We start from the raw sequence: 18,165 nt of genomic DNA, 5'->3' as shown, positions 1-18,165 counted from the left end.
ACTATTCCTGTGACTGGAAGTAAGGAAGAACAACATGTCCTGGTGACAGTCTAGGACACAAAGTGGCATAAAACCAGATGTAATTGGAAGAAACCCCACAAAAGCAAAACCAAGTTGAAGTTTACTTTGGGGAAACGTAGTTGCTTCTGAGGGGAAAGTGGATCATCTGGGGTCCACTGAGGCAGGCAAGTGGGAAAACATGGAAATAAACAGCCCAGGGAAGTAGCCAGAGAAGGTCATGGGATTTTCTTTTACCACACAGAGCTTGTATGGAAGTCAAACACAGTGTAAGGAGATAGAGAACAGTGGCAAACCAAGAAGCCCAGGGCACTAAAGGACCCTCTCACCAGCCATTCAAACGGGCAAGGGTCGATCTCCTGGTCCTTTGCAGGCAATTTAAAATGGCTCTGGGGAGTGTGAGTGACCTGGCCCGCAGCACACAGGGGCTTGCCACGGCACTTTTGGCCCAGCAGTTTTTCAGTTTTTGCTTGGCTGAGCAGAAAGGGTGCAGTGACTCACTCTCCTTGTGTAGTGGGTTGTATCTATTTGCTGGTTGTGAGGTGCAAGCCTTTTTTTTTCTTTCTTTCTTGTTTCTGCTTTTTTTATTTCCCTAGCAATGGTTTACAAATGATGAAAAGCCCTTGCTGCTGCTGCTGCCAGCAGGAGTGCACTAACTCAAACAGAACCCTTAGAAAGGACGAAGCTGCCCAGGCCCCTGGCTGCAGGGAGGGTCTGGCCTGGTGCTAAGATCAGAGGTCAGTGCAAAAGACACCTGTGTGTGGAGTCAGCAGGTGAATGATCTGCTCTGTCCCGTGGCAGAGCTTAAGGAAGAAGTGGAAAGGCTGAGGAGCATAAGGGAGAGTAAAAAATAAATAAACTGGTGGAGTTACACCCGTCCAACCCTGAGAGAAGCTCAGCAGGAACCAGAGGAGCCCTGCCCATCTTGTGAGCAGGCAGAAGGAGGAGACCTAAGAGACAGTGGGGAATGGAAATGGGTCTCTACAGGAGAGGTAATAAAATTCTGTCCTGACCCCCATCACCCACCCAGGTGCCCTGACAGAACAGCTATGAGGCCCTGGCTCCAGAGGGTCAGGCAGATGACACTAAGGAACAAATTCTGTCTGGAGAGTCTCCCAGTTGCACTTGGGCTGTCAGACAGATCACAGCCTCAAGTATTAACAAGAAGGGTGGTGGTAGTAGGTGACTCCCTTCTAAGGGGAACTGAGGGCCCTGTACATTGACCAGATCCATTCCACAGGGAAGCTACCTCCCTGGAGTCCAGGTACTGGATATCACCAGGAGAACCCCTAATGATAAATTAGGGAATTTAGTTCCCTAAATGAACTTGATTTGTTCACCACTGTCTGGGGTACAGTGACCGTGAAATAATCGAGTTCTCAATATTTGGTGAAATGAGGAGGGGCATCAACAAAACTTCCACTGTGGACTCCTGGAGGGCAGACTTTGGCCTGTTCAAGAGACTGATTTGGAGAGTGCCTTGGCAAACAGCCCTTAAATACAAAGGGGTCCAGGAAGAATGGAGATACTTCAAGAAAGAAGTCTTCAAGACACAGGAACAAACTGTCTCTGTGTGCTGAAAGACAAGCTGATGGAGAAGACAACCAGCCTGCATGGGCAAGGAGCTCTTGAAGGAACTAAGGGGAAAAAAAAGAGGGTGTATCACCTTTGGAAAGAGGGGCTAGCAACTCAGGAACTGTTTAAGGACTGTTGGTCATGTAGGAAGAAGATTAGAGAGGCAAAAGCCCAATTAGAACTTGAGGAAATCCAGTCATTGCAGCCAACCTTTCCTTCCCAAAATGCCATCCTTGGTTGGAGTATAAATGAACTGGAATGCTGAGTGCTGAGCTCCTGAAGCACAGGGTGACACACCCCACTGCCAGGCATGGTTTACTTGGCCTAAACCATTCAAAAGCACCAACACCCCCTGAGGCCACACATCAGTTTCAGTCCTGGGCCATATATCTCACTGAAATGTATCTTTCAAACCAACCTCCTCTTCACTTCATTCTCACGTTCCTCAGTAGGAAAAGCCTTCCACTGGAAGTGGGCTGTGATGTTACTCCTGTTTTCAATGAACACGGTTCTGTGGGTAGATGTGGTGATGTAGGTGGTGTCAACGTGCACGATATTTGTGCTCAGCCCAACGTTGACATCTACAGCTTCTCCATAGAGCTTTGTGTGGATTCTTTCTTCACCTGGAACAAAGCAAAGGAGAGTCTTTGCTCAGCTCACTGGCTGATGGAAGCACAAGGAACAGAGCAAACCACAGGGCACAGAAGAAGGTGTCCCAGCTTTTAGTTGCATTAGCAGTTCTGTGCATCAGTCTGTTTATCACATCCTGGCAGCTCTGTGTGTGTAGGGCGTGGGGATGTCCTGGGCAGCTCCTTAAACACCTTATTTCTGAGGGTGTTTGTAGAGATTTGGCCCCAAGGTGACAGGATGGACAGGGAGATTGGTCCATGTGCTCTGGTGACCCACTCAGATCACCAGGATTTCTGATTTCTGCATCCAAGTCCTCCAGGTGACAGGGCTGAGGAGCCCTGCTCAGTCCTGCCTTGCCCAGGCTCTCCCCGGGCATCCCAGGAGACTCCTGTCTCTCCTGACCCCTTGGATCCCTTCTTGCTGACCAGCAAATATGCCTGGGGGCAGGTGGGCAGCAAAAGGAGGCCCAGAGGAACAAGTGAAGTGACAGCCCACAGCAGGAGGGGACACAGGTGAGGAAACACAGCCAGCCTGGCTCTGCAATGTGACAAACCACTACAAACTGAACACCATGAAAATTATCATCATTTCCTGTCCAAACCCACAGCCACATCAGTCTTGAAATATTTTATATTGCTGTGATTTCAAAAACCAAGCTGGAGCATTTCAAATTAAATAAAAAAGGGACAAAGGAATGATTAATAAGTACAGAGCAGCTTCTTTATGAAGACTGAATGGGATTCCTCAGTCTAGAAATCAAATGGGAGATAGATGTGAGAGGTCTGCAACAGCATGAACAACCTGGGAAATGGGGATGAGGAAAACTTTGTCTTGACTTGTCACCAACCAGGAACTCAAGGGCCTGAAAATGTTATTAGGCAGAAACTACATTTATATGTAGAGGGCAACATAGAAAAAGGGTCTGTGACAAGCCAATGGAGAAGCTGCATATAGGACAGAGGTGTGCAAGAATTCCATTGCATTGGAGAGTCTGATGGAAACCTCACACCTCTCATACAGCACTGCCCAGGAATAAAATAAAACTTGACCCGGGCACAGCCCCATGGTAGTGGAGAATTAGGGTTCCTCCTCCCTCCACTCAGCAACTCCCAGCAAAACAGGAGTCCAAAAATCCCCTGTTAGAGGGGGTTTTATCAAGTCCCCAAACACCAAGGAGTTCTCAGGTTTTTGGGGGGTAAATCTGGAACAGGGAGGCACCTCTGGAGGGAATGCAGGGGATGGACAGCAGGCAGCCATGGTGGACAACTGTCCTGTGCCCTGCAGGGCCCAGCACTCACCTGTGCTGCAGCTCAGGAGGCTGCAATGGTCACCCTTGGTCAGCGGGTGAAATGTCACTGTCACCTGCAGGGTTTCACCAGCGCCCAGAGTTCCTGTGGCCGGCACCACGGAGAAAGGACTGCAACACAGAGAGAGGGGTCAGGCCTGGGGACGCCTGGCCATGAGATTCCTGCTGCACTGCAGCTCCCTCGGGCAAGCAGGGAGCAAACCAAGCACAGGCAGCACAAGAGACAGAACAGACAGGATCACAAACAGCCACTGAGCCACTGCTGAGGAGATCCAGCCCTCACAAGATCCTGGGGGTAAAATGACCTCAGCTCCCCATACTCTGCATCCAGCTCTCTGCAATGAGCCTCAAGGCTTCCACTGCCAGCCATCCCATCAGAGAATGGTTTGTGAAGAGCACAGAGAGGGTTCAGAGCTATCTGCATGCACAACTTGACACTGACTGCCTAAGGAATTCCTCTTTTCCTGCTGCCTATAAACCACATCTCAAGAGATGCAAATGTTAGGGCACTACCTATCCTGTGAGATTACAGCCTAGGAATCAGACAGGGAGAAGGAACTTTTCCTTGAAGACCGAGGAATAATTACTGTTGAATTTGTAGTGTAGTTCTTTGGTTTATTTTACCTTGAAAACATGCTGATTTAGCCTAAAATGGGCACATTTTATCAGCATTTCAATGAAAGCTGCTCTAAGAAAAGGAGCAGTCAAAACTCTAAAAGAGTGCAAATAGAGTGCAGATTGTGGGAGGATGGATTGTAAGAGAATAGAGATAGTGCAGGAGGCAATCTCACCCCTGAGGATTTGCAGCTGTACTAATTACCAAAGAGTAGGAAGAGCCTTGCCCTCAATAGGTCACCGCTGTGTCCAGTAAGGATGGTGCAATAAGGATGGGTGTTATAAAAGAGCGGATTAGCTGGTGCAGAGAGAGTTGGAGTTTTTTAGCTGGGCTGTGAAGAGTAAGGGTCAGGTGGTCGTGCTAGGGACAGCAAGGGTCAGTATGTGCTGTGAGGGACAGGAAGGAGGAGGAAAGAGGAAAGGAGTCAGTGTTGCGAGGAGCTGCCTGTGAGAACTCCCAGAGAGAAGGCAGGAAAGTTCTGCAGTGGGATGATAAACTGACAGTGAGAGTCAGCTCCCATCCACCGTCCACTGGTGCCAAGCACCAACACCACCAGCAGATTAGAGCAAGACAGTGGCATGGAAACAAGACCCAAAAGGAGGATGCCATTTACAGTCTGAAGGGTCCAATCCCAGCTAAATGAAGCACCAATAGCAGGAGCACATCAAGGAAGCAGAACAGGAGGTTTCTTTGTATTTACCAGCTATGCAGTCTGGGATTCTGGGTTGTCATGCAGGCTGGTAACTGTTTGCTTGGCCCAGCAGGCAAACTCTGTACAATGTGTTGGAAATAATGATGCAGATGTGTTGGTGCACTTTGGATTTAACAGGAGCAATCAGGATTGGTCACCAGGTAAAGAGCTCTTGCCTGACAAGCACAAGACTCTGTGCTTTGATGCTCAGGGACAGCTCAGGGGAAATGTGCTTCTGCCCAGCAGCTGCTGGGCTTTGTGCACTTCTACAGCCATGGCCTTGGTGCTTTGCTACTGGTCAATCTGTCACTTAAAAGTGTGTTCTGGGGACTTTGGTGATGAATGCATCACACCCAAAAACAAAGAGAACATCTGGCAAGCTGAACTTTATTCATGTCAGTAGTGACAGCTGATGAACTTGCTTCAGGTTCTGCTCCTTAAGGACCTCTTGCTGTAATTATGGGCTGACCTGTTCCCATTGCCACTGGTGAGAACATCACTGCTGGCTGATGGAGAAGCCTGGGGCCAGCAATGTTCATGTGCTGGACGTGAGACTTTGGAGGGAGGGGAGGAAAGACAAGGCCCCAGCAGCCCCAGAGCCAGATCAGTGCTTGTGCTCCTGCATCTGCCCCGGGGCTGATGCCAGCACTGCTGCAGCTCTGCTGGGGCTGGGGGATCAGGGCCTGCTGGGGGCAAGGCACAGCATTCTGTTCTTAGTCTTTGGCCAGAAATTTCATCAGAACAGAGAAGCTGCCAGTTAGGGAATCCCTGGCCAGGCTGCAGCACTACCTTCCATTCCATTCCCTTCCCACTCCTGCCCCATGTTACATGCTCCCATGCTCCTGCCCTCAGATGGCAGGATGGGAATAACATTCCAGGGATGAGAAAGAAGGTGTCTTCTTCTTTTCAAATTATCAGGAGAAGAGGATCCAGCCAAGTCCAGGACTCAGTTGTCAGGATTGAAAAACTGACTCCAAATCAGCCCCCGCATTGCCTCCATCCCTGGGCTGTACCCACCAGACTCCTCTGTTCCTGCTGGAGCACTCATCTCTCACACAGACCTGGCTCCCCAAGACCCAAGGACACAAGCTCTACTCCTCTGAATTTCAGCCAGCATCACTAAGCTGTTCCCTGAGCCCACAGCTAGAAGAGCTGTGAAGGAGACATCCCTGACACTGTATTAACCAAATGAAAACCACTGCTGAGAGATGGGGCTGGCAAGCTAAATTTTGGCCTTTTATCTGTTAATTGTGAGCTGTTCCTTAAGACACTTATCCTCCTAGATCCATCCTCTCATTGAATCACTACTGCACCTGACAGGCAGAAAAGATAAGGTATGGAGGGGGTTTTAATAGGTTGTTTTCACCTGCTTTTTAACTAGGTCCATTGGTATCTTTGTTTACTTGTGTGGCATCTAAAGACAGGTCCACATCTCCCAAGGGCACCTTGCAACCCCCAGACACTGCTCTTGCTTTGAGCAGTGTGTTTGCTCAGATGATTTCCAGAGGTCCCCTCCAGCAAAAGTTATTCTATACTTTTACCTTCTAAATGAGCCCAATTGCTTTTCACATATTCACTAAATGTCTCCTATTTCCTATAGACCTGTGCATGTCCCTATGGGCATGTGGTATATGGAGAGGCATTACAGGAGCTCAACCTTCATCAAAGTTCCCAATGAAGAATGCATGATCTTTTGGCAAACATTTAACACAAAACAAAATGAAAAAACAGCAGAAACACAGGAACTTCAGAGTATTTAAAAAGAAATCTCAATGGAAGGAGCACAACCTTATTCAGAGATTTAAATCATCTTTTGAAATTTTAAACTGTCTTTGAAAGGTTCATCATGGAACAGAAGAGGTGACTGATGCCCTCAGCTGACAAGGGTAATCAGATCAGCTTTAAGTAACAGGAACTGCACTGGCTGCCTGCAGCACAGCTCATGTTGGGCATCTCATGAGAGGACCACTGGAAAGCCACGTGCTTGTGGCCTCCCAGAGAATGGGTCTATTTGGCTGACAGTAGTGAGTAGGCATTTCAGAAGCTGCTTGTGCTCAGGAGGGTGCAAGCCAGCTACTAACACGTTCCAGCACCCTCCAGGAAATTTGGGACAGAGAAAGCCCAAAGGCTACTGAAAGTAAGAGCAGATGCCATCCATGCTGCTCCCTTCCAGCCAGGCTGCAGGGCAGCAGCTGCAATGCTCTTTCCCAACTCCGCTCTCACCCAAAGGAGTTTGCACAGGGACAGATGAGCTGCCTCACCTCTGGGTGCTCAGCTGGTACCGAGCTTTCAGGTTACCGACATTGCGCACCAGCAGAGTCTGCTGGGTGCTGTGCTTGACTGGACACTTGGAGAAGTCCAGCTGGGCAGGGAAGTCCAGCACAGCTCGGGCACCAATGGCCACAATTGGCACAACGATCCTTTCCCTTGCAGTGACGCAGACGAACTCGTGGGAATAATCCTGCAGAAAGAGAAAACTGGCTCAGCACAGGACATTTAGTGCCATCCCCACGGCAGAAAAACCATTTCTATAACCCTTCAAGGGCATCAATTTACCTATCCCACTCTAAAATGAACACTAAGTTCTACTAATATGTCACATTTTAAAGACACAAGTGCACTTTGCAAAGCCTGTCTCTGTGGCATTACGCTCTTCTGTCACTTGGGTCATACGGAGAACTACCCTAGGTCACCATAATTTTTACTCTAAATTTTAATAATGTTAAATAGTTCCTAAGTCCCTTCTAAGGAACATGGAGCTAGGGAACACAGGACATTGCTCTTTAGGTTTCTATATTCCCACTGTCTGAGAATAGGACAAAGTGTTCAAGCAGCAAAAGGAAGATGAGAAAACAGCTGCACCCAAAGACATCCTGCACCTCTGGCCTGGTGCAGAAACATCAGTTGGCTCACAACTCCCCTCTAACTTTGCCTGTCCAACCAAGTCAGGAGAAGAACAGTGCTAAGAGGTAGAGGGATGCTGTTGGAAAGGGCCTCTCTTTGTTTGCCTGCAAGGCTTCCTCCCTTCCATGCCATGCCCTCAACCCTTCTGTATGAACAAGCCTCCAGATCAGAACATGAACCCTCCAGATCCCAGCACTGAGATCAGACTTGCCAGGGCCTCAGCACTGCTGTTCAAACCTCCCCGCAAAAGCACCTTTGGCACGGAGTGGGTGCCAGCTGACAGAGCAAGCACAGGGACAGGCATGAAGACAGAGCCCCAGCAGTGTCACTGCCACGGGCTCTGGGCTCACAGCTCTGCCTGCAGCTTGTACCTGCCCTACACCAGCTCCTTCAGGCAGGTGTCCAAGTGCCCTGCAGCTCAGCAACCTCCTGCTGACCAAGGGCACCCAGGGCCCAGCGTGCCTGTGCCAGGTCGGGCTCACGGGCACAGCACATCCTCTGCCCTGGCCCTGCAGCTGTGCCATGCTCACTTGTGCTCTGGGACAGCACAGCTGCAAGGCTGCACAACAGAGGGGGTGACAAAGCACTGGCTTTGCTCCAGCCCAGGGGCAGGCAGGGAAGCTGTTGGCAGTCCAGGAAGGAGGAAAGCTCTCTGACCTCTTTGTTCCTCTGGTGTTTTCCATCAGAATGAAACCCCTTCCACTGGACCTAGAGATGGCCCAACATCCATCAACAGCCCTCTGTCATTTTCATCCTGTTCCCTGTGCATCTTCCCTTGGCAATGCTCAGCAATGTGCAGGGAGGGGAAGCAGAGCCTGCCAGCAGTGCCAAGGTGTGACTGGCTGCAGGCTGCCTGCCCACGCCTGGAGCCCAGCTCACAGCATGCAATGGGCTGGAGCCAGAGTGCAGGGAAAACAATGGCTGTGGAGATCACTGTGTGCTTTGGCTCCTCCAGCCTCACCTTGCTCTCGTCAGGGGTGAAGCGGACGCGCACAGGGACAGAGGCGCCCGGCAGCACGACACGGTACGCGTTGTTGGAGCTCATGAGCTGGAAGTAAGGTGAGCTCTCCATGGAGACCTTCACCACTTGAGGAAACTGCAGCAAAGACAGGAAATGATGACTTGGCCACTTGTGGAAACAGGACGAGAGGAGCCCTGTCCGTGCCCTGGTGACATCCCTCCTTGGCCCCTTTCCCAAAGCACTTCCAGCTGAGCAGGCACAGGCACATCATTCACAAGGCTGAACTTGAATCCCTTCTCTCTGGCTCCAGCATTTTGGCCAGGGGCAGTAGGGCAGTGCCTGCTGGGAAGGAAGGGCCGAGCAGGTCAGCACCAGCAGCATGGAGACACAGCACCTGAACCAAGTCACCTGCATATTCAACAAGGCCAAAAAACCTGCTGGCTTCTGCCTGCACACAGCCATGAAGTGGTCATGTTCCAGAGGGGGAAGGTGCTACCTAAAAGCAAACCAGCCCATTTCTGTGGGGGAAGGAAGAAATTCCCTTCTAGCAGATCAGGGTTGGGTAAGGACCTTCTGGGGACAGAGTCAGGCAGGCAGACCAGCAAGACAGGAGACCAAACACTGTGGCCTTATTGGGAATAAAAGCAAACCTGAAAAGCAAAAAAAGGAACACAGCAAGACAATCCCTAAAACAAGGAGATGACAAAGAGAATTTAAATGGGCAGTAAAGCAGCAAGGAAGAATCATAAAACCATGAAAGCAATCAGCTTGCCAAAAGTGACAGAAACACAGACAGGCTGTGCCTATTGACTCTGGGCTTCAAAGGCATTTTCTGCCTGGAGAAACAGGACCAGCACTGACTGACAGTGTGGTTCCAGTACGCAAAGCCAGTCTTGGCTCTCCAGGGCTTCCTGCTGCCTGTGCAGGCAAGCTGGGCTGCTGGGCATTCCTGCCTGCAGCCAGCAGGCCAGGTTCTGCCCTCTGGGGTACTACATGCACAGCGCACATGCATTTTCTAGCACACTGATATCGTCAATCCCTGAGCACCAAAATGCTCTCCAAAAGTCTAAACCAGGTGATTTGGACTCCCTCCTGTCTCCTCCCACCACCCCACTCTTGGCACAAGCCTCACTTGAGAAAATGTTTCTCTGACTGAAATTCAGAATGTAAAGAGTTGTCCTCTTTACAGTGGAACACAACTGCTGACCTTTTACAACTTTTCCCCTCTCAGCTCTCTTGGGAAACCGCAAAACAATCACAATTACTTCACATGAAGGTGGAAACCTCCAGGAGCACATGGCTTTGGATGTGCTGTGCTTCTGCAAAGGGAAAGCAGAGCACCGTGTTGCTTTTGGAAAAGCTGAGCAGAGCTGGATGAAGCTGAGCAGGAGCCTCAAGTGGCACCTAAAGGCCTCCCACTGCTTCTGCTCCATCAGTCTGATTGCAGGGCTCTTGCAGAACACGGTTCCTGCAGTGCCAATGCCATTAATGAGAAGTGATTCCAGCCTAAAGTGCAGAAGGCTCAGCCCCTGAGCTTTGGCTGTGAGCTGCACAGAGGGAGCCAAACTGGCTGAGAGAGGCAGAGATTCCTACCAGGAGCCAAGATTAACCAAGAAGGTACAGGATGTGGTATAGACTCGAGGCAAAGCATGAGAGCAGGTAAGAACTGTACAGGCCTCAACATTCCTATCAGTGCAGAGCTTTCCAGAGAAGGAAACTCCTTTGGCATAGATACCATCAACACATGGCCAAAATCTGGGCACAATTCCCAGCACAGGAAGATTTCCACCATCTTGCAGAACAAAGGTGCTGAGACATTTTCTTCTGCATGTGCTGCAGCAGATAACTTGCTTTGCTGTACACTGAGGGAATGACAGCACTCTCCTCTTCCAGCACAGTGTTAAAGCTCTGGGTGCCAGCACTTACCTTGTCCTTATTCATGAGAGACAGCGCCATCTCATAAACCTCATGAGCAACAATGTTCTCAAATACCATCTCTGGTGGGGAAACCTCAAACGAGCTCGGTTTCAGGGCACCTGTTGACGACTGGAGAGGCGAGAGAGAGCAGGGAGAGCTTCAGCTGCTGGGAGGAAGGTTCATCAAGGATCCCTTCCACTGATCCCCAGTGAAGTACAGACTCTGGGGGAGCACGTCTGCCCAGCCCACACTGGGCAAACAGTGGCTCACCCACCTCTGCTCTGAGCTGATCCACAGCTGCTGGGCCACACAGAGCAGGCTCAAGCCAAGCTGCTCTTTCGGCATGGATTTCTCCAGGTTTCTTTCTCCAGAATGCCAGGCAGCACTTTCCTAAAACACAGCCCTGTGCCCATGCGGTCACAGAGCTCTGGGGCACTGACTGAGCACTCATGGAGTCAGTAAAACCCATGAATTTACAGGAGACTCTATGGGAAACAATTTTGGGATGTCCTTTACTCTGAGAGAGGAAAACCCAGGCCCACACAACTGCAAATACCTTTTTTACTCTAGAACATAGACATCAGTAAGAAGAGAACAGTACCAGAGCAGGTGTGAGAGATCAGGTGATATTTTGCTGAAGACAAAAGGTTATTAAGCAAAAGAATGGAATTTGCTGGTTCTGTGTTGTTTGTGGTTTGGATTTGTTCAGGTTGGTTTGTTGGGTGTCGCAGTGAGAGGGACGGGGATTAAGACCCGACCGAAAGGAAGTAGGATGAGAGGGGAGGGGACAGAAAAGTTGGTGCTCAGTAGAGAATGGAAGCTCCTGAGTGCCCATCCAATGGCAAAGGGCACAGGGACCGCCCCAGCCGGGTACAAAGGGGATACAAAGATTGCCATTTTCTCAGAGGGGGTGTGTGTGCTTGGCTAACGGGGAGGATGACACGCCTGGCTCAGCTGAATCGTTACTAATAAACCATTTTCTTTTGCGTCAATGATTTTGTCCCCTTTGATTGTACTTAAAAATTAGTGTGTTTCAAACAGAGGGAAAGGCAAAAATAAAAAGACAAATGAGGTGAATGCTGTATGAGGATAAGGTTCAGTTGTTTTCTCAGTGACTTGGGCAAAAGTAGAGTTGTTATCTCCTTTTTCCATGTGTTTTAAATGGGTGCTTTCTTGTATTTATTGCTATCTTATTTAATACCATTGTAGAGGCACATCTGGAATGATGAGGCAACAACAGCAAATGCTTCTGGAGCAGAGACATTGCTTGGAGAAAACTCTGCCCTGCTTTGTCTGCCTTCTCCAGCCACACTGCTGTCACTGCAGAGACACCAGCAGGTCTCCTGTGTGACTTCACAGCAGACACATTCCGCTGAAGGGAGTGGCTGCAGCACACTGTCCCTGAGCTGTGCCCTTCCCTGAGGTGTTCCCAAGGCTCCTCTCCAGGACAATCCTTAACCTGGATTGTGTTCCGTGTCTCTTGCTGCCAATTTCCTGCTCAACAGCCCACCTCAGTCACCTACCCGTTTGGACTGTGCTTTATACCGAGCTAATCCTGCCAGAAAAGCAGCTTTAAACACACCTCTGAGTAGGCACTGATCCAGACAAAGCACATCCATTCCCCTCTGCCCAGGGCCAGTCCCCTGTACATCTGGCAGCCTGCAAAATCTAACACCCCGTCAGGGTCCAACACATTGTTCCAGCCCAAAGCATTAAAGCAATTAATTTGTTTTGTTCAATCTGAAGTAATTCCTGCAGGTCCTCAGCCTTCAAAGGCCAACACTGCCACTCTGGAGGGAATTCTGTGACCCCGAGCATTTGATGGTGACCACACCAAAGCAAGAGGTGGCTCCTTCAGCAGGAGAATGGCAAATGGCAATGTTGTGCCTCTGTGTCCCCAGCCTTCCTCCCATTGTTTTAGCAATGGCAGCTGCACTCCAGCACAGCCCAGCAGCTTCAGCAGAGGGTATTTGTGTTGGCTTAGTGCAGACCAGGACTCCCAGCCCACCACTCCCAGCACCTTGCAAAGACAGCAGGACCTGGACACTGAGGCATTTTGCTGGAGGCAAGCCTGTCACAAACACACACCCTCTTCAAACTTCATGTGAAACAGAAAGGACAAGAGCAGTAAAAGGCTACCTTTCGACGAGTCTCACTCCTGTCTATAAATGGGCCAATTCTGGGCAGAATACTCTTCTCAGGACTGGCCTCCTTCTTTGTGCTGAGAAACTTCTCCCTCAGGAACTTAGAGGGAAGCAGCTGAAAGGCAAAAATACACCAGCTAGAGCCTCAGAGATGTGCTTGTTCAGAAAGGCTTTTCTTGAACAAGTGGCACTGGTGAATAACTTGTGATCACAGCCACTAGGACAGTCCTGGAAGCCCTGGAAGTCTCCTGCTGAAATACTTAGCATCAGTCAATAAGACATGCAATACACATACTCCAGCCATGTGGCTGTGTCCCATTGGCTTCTCCATGACTGGATGGGACATGGTTGGGGGTTTCTGCTCTTTGGGCATTTGTTTCCTCTTACATTTCATTGGATTGAGGCAGTGACCTTTCCAGAGAATGGGGAGGAGCTCTCAGAACTGCCTGAACTCCATCCCTGCACAACGCTCAGAACTCACAGCAAGGAGATATCGCTGCTGGATGAGTCCAAGAGATGCAAGAAAACAAAGCCGTACCAAGAGTGAGGTGCACAGGAATGTGTCCAGGTTTTAGTTGTCCCTGTTGTTTTCTCTGTGTGGGCTGACAGAGCCCTGGACAGAAGAAAACAGAGGCATCTCCTTGGCAGAGCCTCAGCAGTGGGGCATCTTCAGCCAAGTGAGCTGCAGACAGCAAGGGACCTTTGTGGCCCTGGCTCCATCCAGTGCTGCCTGCAGGGCTGCATCTGTGCCCACACAGGAGCTGGGAGAGAACAGCTGCTTTGGGAGCTCTTCCAGCTGGGACCAGCCGTGGCTCTCAAGGCTTTGGGCAGAGTTTGAGCTTCCACCCCCCCCACATGCCCAGGTGCCCAAGGGCAGGATGGTCAGAGCAGCACAGGTGAGTGCCCAGCCTGACAGAAGGAATTCCTGTGGCAAAGGGAAAGGGACAGAACACAGGCTCAGGCCTTCAGCTGTACATTGGTTTCACTGGGTTCTGCTGGCACAGCCAGGCAGGGCGCTGGGCTGTCCCTGACCCATCCCACAGTGTTCCCTACTGCACCAGGACAGCCCCAGCAACAGCAGCACGGCACAAAGGGCTGGGGAGGGGCTCTGCAGCTTCACAGCACTGCTGGACAGCAGGGGCAGGGAGAGCAGGGACACCAGGAGAGTTTCCAGTGGATACTTACAGTAAAAGACTTCAGCATTTCCCTGGACAAAAGACGAGGTGTTGATGTCTTCTTCGGCAATTCTGCCGCCATTTTGAATGGATGATGTCACAGATGAGACAATGCCTCATCAAAACTGGAAGGAGCAAGAATGGAACTCTGAAAATCCACAACCCAATTCATGGCAGATTCAAGGCATATACTGGTGCTAAAAATGCTATATTATTTGAAAGTAGTTGAGTGCTTGTTTGGCATAAGTAGCTAGTATTGTTAGGCCTCTAGTTGGGCTTTATTTGAACTATATGGCTACCTTGTGCAATTCAAAGATGGATCATACTGAAACCTGGAGCTAAAAATCTGAACATTAATAATAGTTTGAACAGAGAAAGCTATAGCTTAAATATTACTTAAAAATAGCTAGAGTGGGCCTCCTCTTCTATAGGCTAAACCACCTCTGCTCTCTCAGCTGTTCCTCACAGGACTCGTGAGAGACTGGAATGTTATGGCTAATGGCTTAAATATTGTTAGGAAGGACTTTTTGCCCATTCTGACAAAACTGAATAAAGAAGCTGTGACCAATGAAGCCAACCCTTCCCTGAAAATGCCTCCTGACTGAACTTGGGACTGTGAGGTAAGCCACCTAAGGGAACTTGAGGCAAGATCAAGGTCACTATTGTCTCAGGTCTGGGGAGAAGTAAACAAGGCTACAGGAGAAAAATGTATCCACAACAAAGCCAAACCCAGCAGCTGTTCTGAAAATCAGCTGTGTCTGCCTTCAGGCTGGGGAAGTCATACCACAGACTGGTCTGCTGAGGCCAGGGTGGCTCACAAACCTCCCATCAACAGAGGGGGAGGAGGAAATTTTGGGGGTGAGGCACAACCTCTGGTTAGGGGCAGAGGACACCCATCCTCCCTCAGACAAACTGGCTCAGCTCTAAAACCCCCCAGCCCCAGAAGGCCACATCCAGGGGACATTCCCATGAGGGGCAGCTGAGGGGGTGTCACAACCCAGCAGAGACCTCCAGAGTGCCCCCAGAGCCATTCCTGAGGCCTTGCACCAAATGACTGCATGGCATGCAGAGAAACACAGCAGAGCTGAAAACCCAATTCACGGCAGACTCAAAAGGATATACTGGTGCTAAAAATTTTACATTATTTGAAAGTAGCAAGAGATAGAGTCCAACTTGCCCCAGCCCAGGAAGGTACCTGGGCAGTCCCAACTTGCCCAAATCTGCATGAATCCATTGGAGTCCTATGTTTTGCCAGACCTCACCACAGAGAAGACCAGAAGAGGATTTAATGGTATGCCAGGGAGATCCATGCAATGGTGATACTTTCTACTTTCTACCTAATCTGTCACTCTCTATTTCTCTCCCCCTCCCCAATGCCCTTCTCTATTTCTTTCTATTTCTCTCTCTCTCTTCCTCACATTTACTGTTACATAAAGTCCAGACTACTAACTTTGGCATATGGTCTCGTTTGCACCTTAATTCAGGGGCATCTCCCTAATAATTTTAATGACTAGATCATTACAACCCACTGAAACTTGAACAGAACTCATTCACCTTTAAGCAGTTTAAGTAATCACTATAGGAAAAAAAGGTATAAACTAGTATATATAGGAAATTCTGCACTTCTTCAGTGGAAAAAAAAGCACAATCAGTCGACCATATAGTGCATCCATTTAGCTGTACACGCCACTGAACTGCTGCGCCAGAGGACTGGCATTATCACATCCTGTATTTCCCTTTGGCATTCTCTTTCAGAGCACAGATGTGACAAAACCAAAAAGTACAACTTCAGTCAATCTTTACCTTCAAACGACATTCAGCACACGCTGCAGAGACCAACGCTCTGCGCGGCCAGGACTCCTTGCTCGCAGAGACCAACGCTCTGCGCGGTCAGGACTCGCTCTCAGAGACAATCTCTGTGAACAAGCCCCTTGGCGGATCGCTAATGAAGCCGTCCCACGAGCCCCAGGCTGCGAACGAGCAGCCCAGAGCGCGCTCGGCGGCAACTGAGGCGGCAGCGCCGTCACGGCCGCGGCGGCCGCGGCGCGGTTCCCCGGCAACGGCGGCGCCATTGTCGGGGCCGGGCCGGGGCGGTGACGCCGGCCGGGCCTCAGCCCCGCGTTCCAGGCCTGGAACCCGCTCCGGGCCCGAGTGTGGCCGTGCGGGGGCAGCGCTCGGTGTCGCCGGACCCCTGCCCCCAGCGCCGGGCTGCTCCTCCGCAACGGGAAAAAGCCGGGGGCTCAACAGCTGGTGCTCAGCGCATAGCGCAAGCGGGAATGGGCGAGCTGCAGGTCCTGGGCAGTAAGATGGAGCTTCTGGTTCTTAGGGATACACAAGGAGCAGAATTAATTCCCTGGTGTCATGGTTTATCACCTAATCAGCAGCCAGGAATTAGTGCTCCGGAAGATTGACATGATCACATCCTGTATTTCTCTTTGGCATTCTCTTTCACGTGAAATACAAAGCTGTGTTTCGTGTCAGGTACAAACAGGCGATGTGTGTGGTTGTGAATGCGAAATGTGTGGACCCCGACAATGGGAGAGCTGTGAATTCTAATAATTACTGAGGAGACTAAAGCATGGAAAAAAGCCTTTGAACCTATCTTCAGTTTGCAAATTAACCCTAGATGATTTAGGAGCATTGAAATTAAAGTGTTAAAGATGTTGCTTTTTGCATTTAATCCATAAAAAGCTCTGCAATAATAACCTTTTGAAGTATAATTTTAGAATATTACTTGTATCCTTGAAACTATAGCTTTGGAATATATATAAAGGAAATATGCTTATCTCATGCCTTATTGAAGCAGAGAAAAACAGCTTGAAAAAGGAAGACGAACATCACCTCAAGGGTTTATGGTTTCGACCAAAGGGAAGCTGGACGTCACTGTTATGAGATTTATAGTCTCTGCAATTAAAAGGTGGACACACATCTGGGGAGCTGGACCCCACCAAATGGGATTCATCTTTCTTCTTTCGGAAGCTGGACCGTCACCATCTGGGGATAATCCTTTGAGATACATCCTGAGAAATTAAAATCACAATAGTGTATAGAATTGTGATGTAATAATTTGGAATAAAAATTGCTGATGAGTAAAAATTGGAAATAGAAACTGCTGAAAAAGCTGATGGGTACCCCTATAAATACCTGTAACCATCAATTATCGGTGTGCAGTTGGAGGGAAAACTTCCCCCACTGTGCCCAGCGCTGTATTGCTCATACCTTACCATATTAAATAATAAATTGATTGCTGCTTGAATATTGGCCTAGTCAAGCTTCTTATTCATAACATTCAGAACACAGATGTGCTAAAAGGAAAAAAAAACAACCTACAATATTTATGAACCTCTATCTTCAAATGAAATGCAAGACTGATTTTCAGTTATATCCCCAGCATTGTAATAAAAAACCACTAGAACCATAACTGTTGCAAGTTTCCTTGCAGTAAATTCGAGATTTTAATATTCTTTCCAAGTTTATCTGTAATATATAGGTTTATATATTCTAAAGAACTTAGGTTTGTTAAATTACTGCAGACACCTTCATGCTACTGAGCAATAGCACAGATTGATTGTGTCTTCAGCAGAACTGGTTTGTCTTAGTATAAAGACTTAGAAATGAAAAACTTTCTGAGTTAACCAGAATTAAGTAAGTACTTTTGAAAACAAAGGCAGGAAAAAAGACCAACCCTATTAATTTATGATGTTTCTAAGTCAACTACTCTGTGCAGCCTAAGGAAGCTGTCATGGAATAAGGGAAGAGAGATCTTACAGCCACGTTATCCAGAAGTGTGTGGAAAACCTTCCCACAGAGTGCCTGCACGGCCACTTTAAGGACTTGGTGACAGAAGAGCAACATAGGATTGAGCTAAGACAGACAAATATCCAATTAAAGTCAAATTACAAGTTATTTTATTTTCAGATGGGGCCGCAGATTGTATGCTGCTCAACAATCCTGGGGGTTCAGAATGTCCTGCAGCAAGGCTGAGCCATGAGACTTGTGGAGTGGAATTATGAATTATGAAACAGTGAAGCACAAACATTTCTTATGCACCTATATTGCATTACCAACTCAATTTAAATCTCTGAAGTAGTCCTTAGTGTCAAGAACATATCCAACCACAAATTTACCTGGAGTTTCAAAGCCTGGGTCAGTAAGAAAATACAGTTCTTTTCATACTTCAGTGGTGTAAGTAGCTTTTAAATGCACAGTTGGGATTCAACACATACTT

The 18,165-nt window shown here is 48.9% G+C and overlaps 1 protein-coding gene and 1 long non-coding RNA gene across 2 annotated transcripts in view; both read right to left on the bottom strand.

The window, feature by feature from the left end:
* The window catches only part of LOC131089612 (hydrocephalus-inducing protein-like), a 65,012-nt gene extending 54,355 nt beyond the window's left edge, over positions 1 to 10,657 (bottom strand). Inside the window, exons 1-5 of the mRNA XM_058034437.1 lie at positions 10,628 to 10,657; positions 8,702 to 8,836; positions 7,098 to 7,297; positions 3,522 to 3,640; positions 2,012 to 2,216 (exon numbers count right to left, since the gene is read on the bottom strand). Coding sequence (XP_057890420.1) covers positions 2,012 to 2,216; positions 3,522 to 3,640; positions 7,098 to 7,297; positions 8,702 to 8,836; positions 10,628 to 10,657 — 689 coding nt within the window. The remainder of the gene's footprint in view (positions 1 to 2,011; positions 2,217 to 3,521; positions 3,641 to 7,097; positions 7,298 to 8,701; positions 8,837 to 10,627) is intronic.
* Positions 10,658 to 10,692: 35 nt separating this feature from the next.
* Positions 10,693 to 15,899, bottom strand: LOC131089283 (uncharacterized). Its single transcript, XR_009115229.1, has 4 exons — positions 15,741 to 15,899; positions 13,948 to 14,062; positions 12,758 to 12,877; positions 10,693 to 10,747 (listed from the first exon to the last, which is right to left on the bottom strand). It is a non-coding gene; the product is annotated as an uncharacterized LOC131089283 (long non-coding RNA).
* Between the last annotated feature and the right edge of the window lie 2,266 nt (positions 15,900 to 18,165).

The sequence above is a fragment of the Melospiza georgiana genome, chromosome 14, assembly GCF_028018845.1.
Source record: "Melospiza georgiana isolate bMelGeo1 chromosome 14, bMelGeo1.pri, whole genome shotgun sequence".
Classification (NCBI taxonomy): domain Eukaryota; kingdom Metazoa; phylum Chordata; class Aves; order Passeriformes; family Passerellidae; genus Melospiza; species Melospiza georgiana.
Note: the sequence above shows the minus strand (reverse complement) of the source record. Positions and strands in the feature narration are given on the sequence as shown.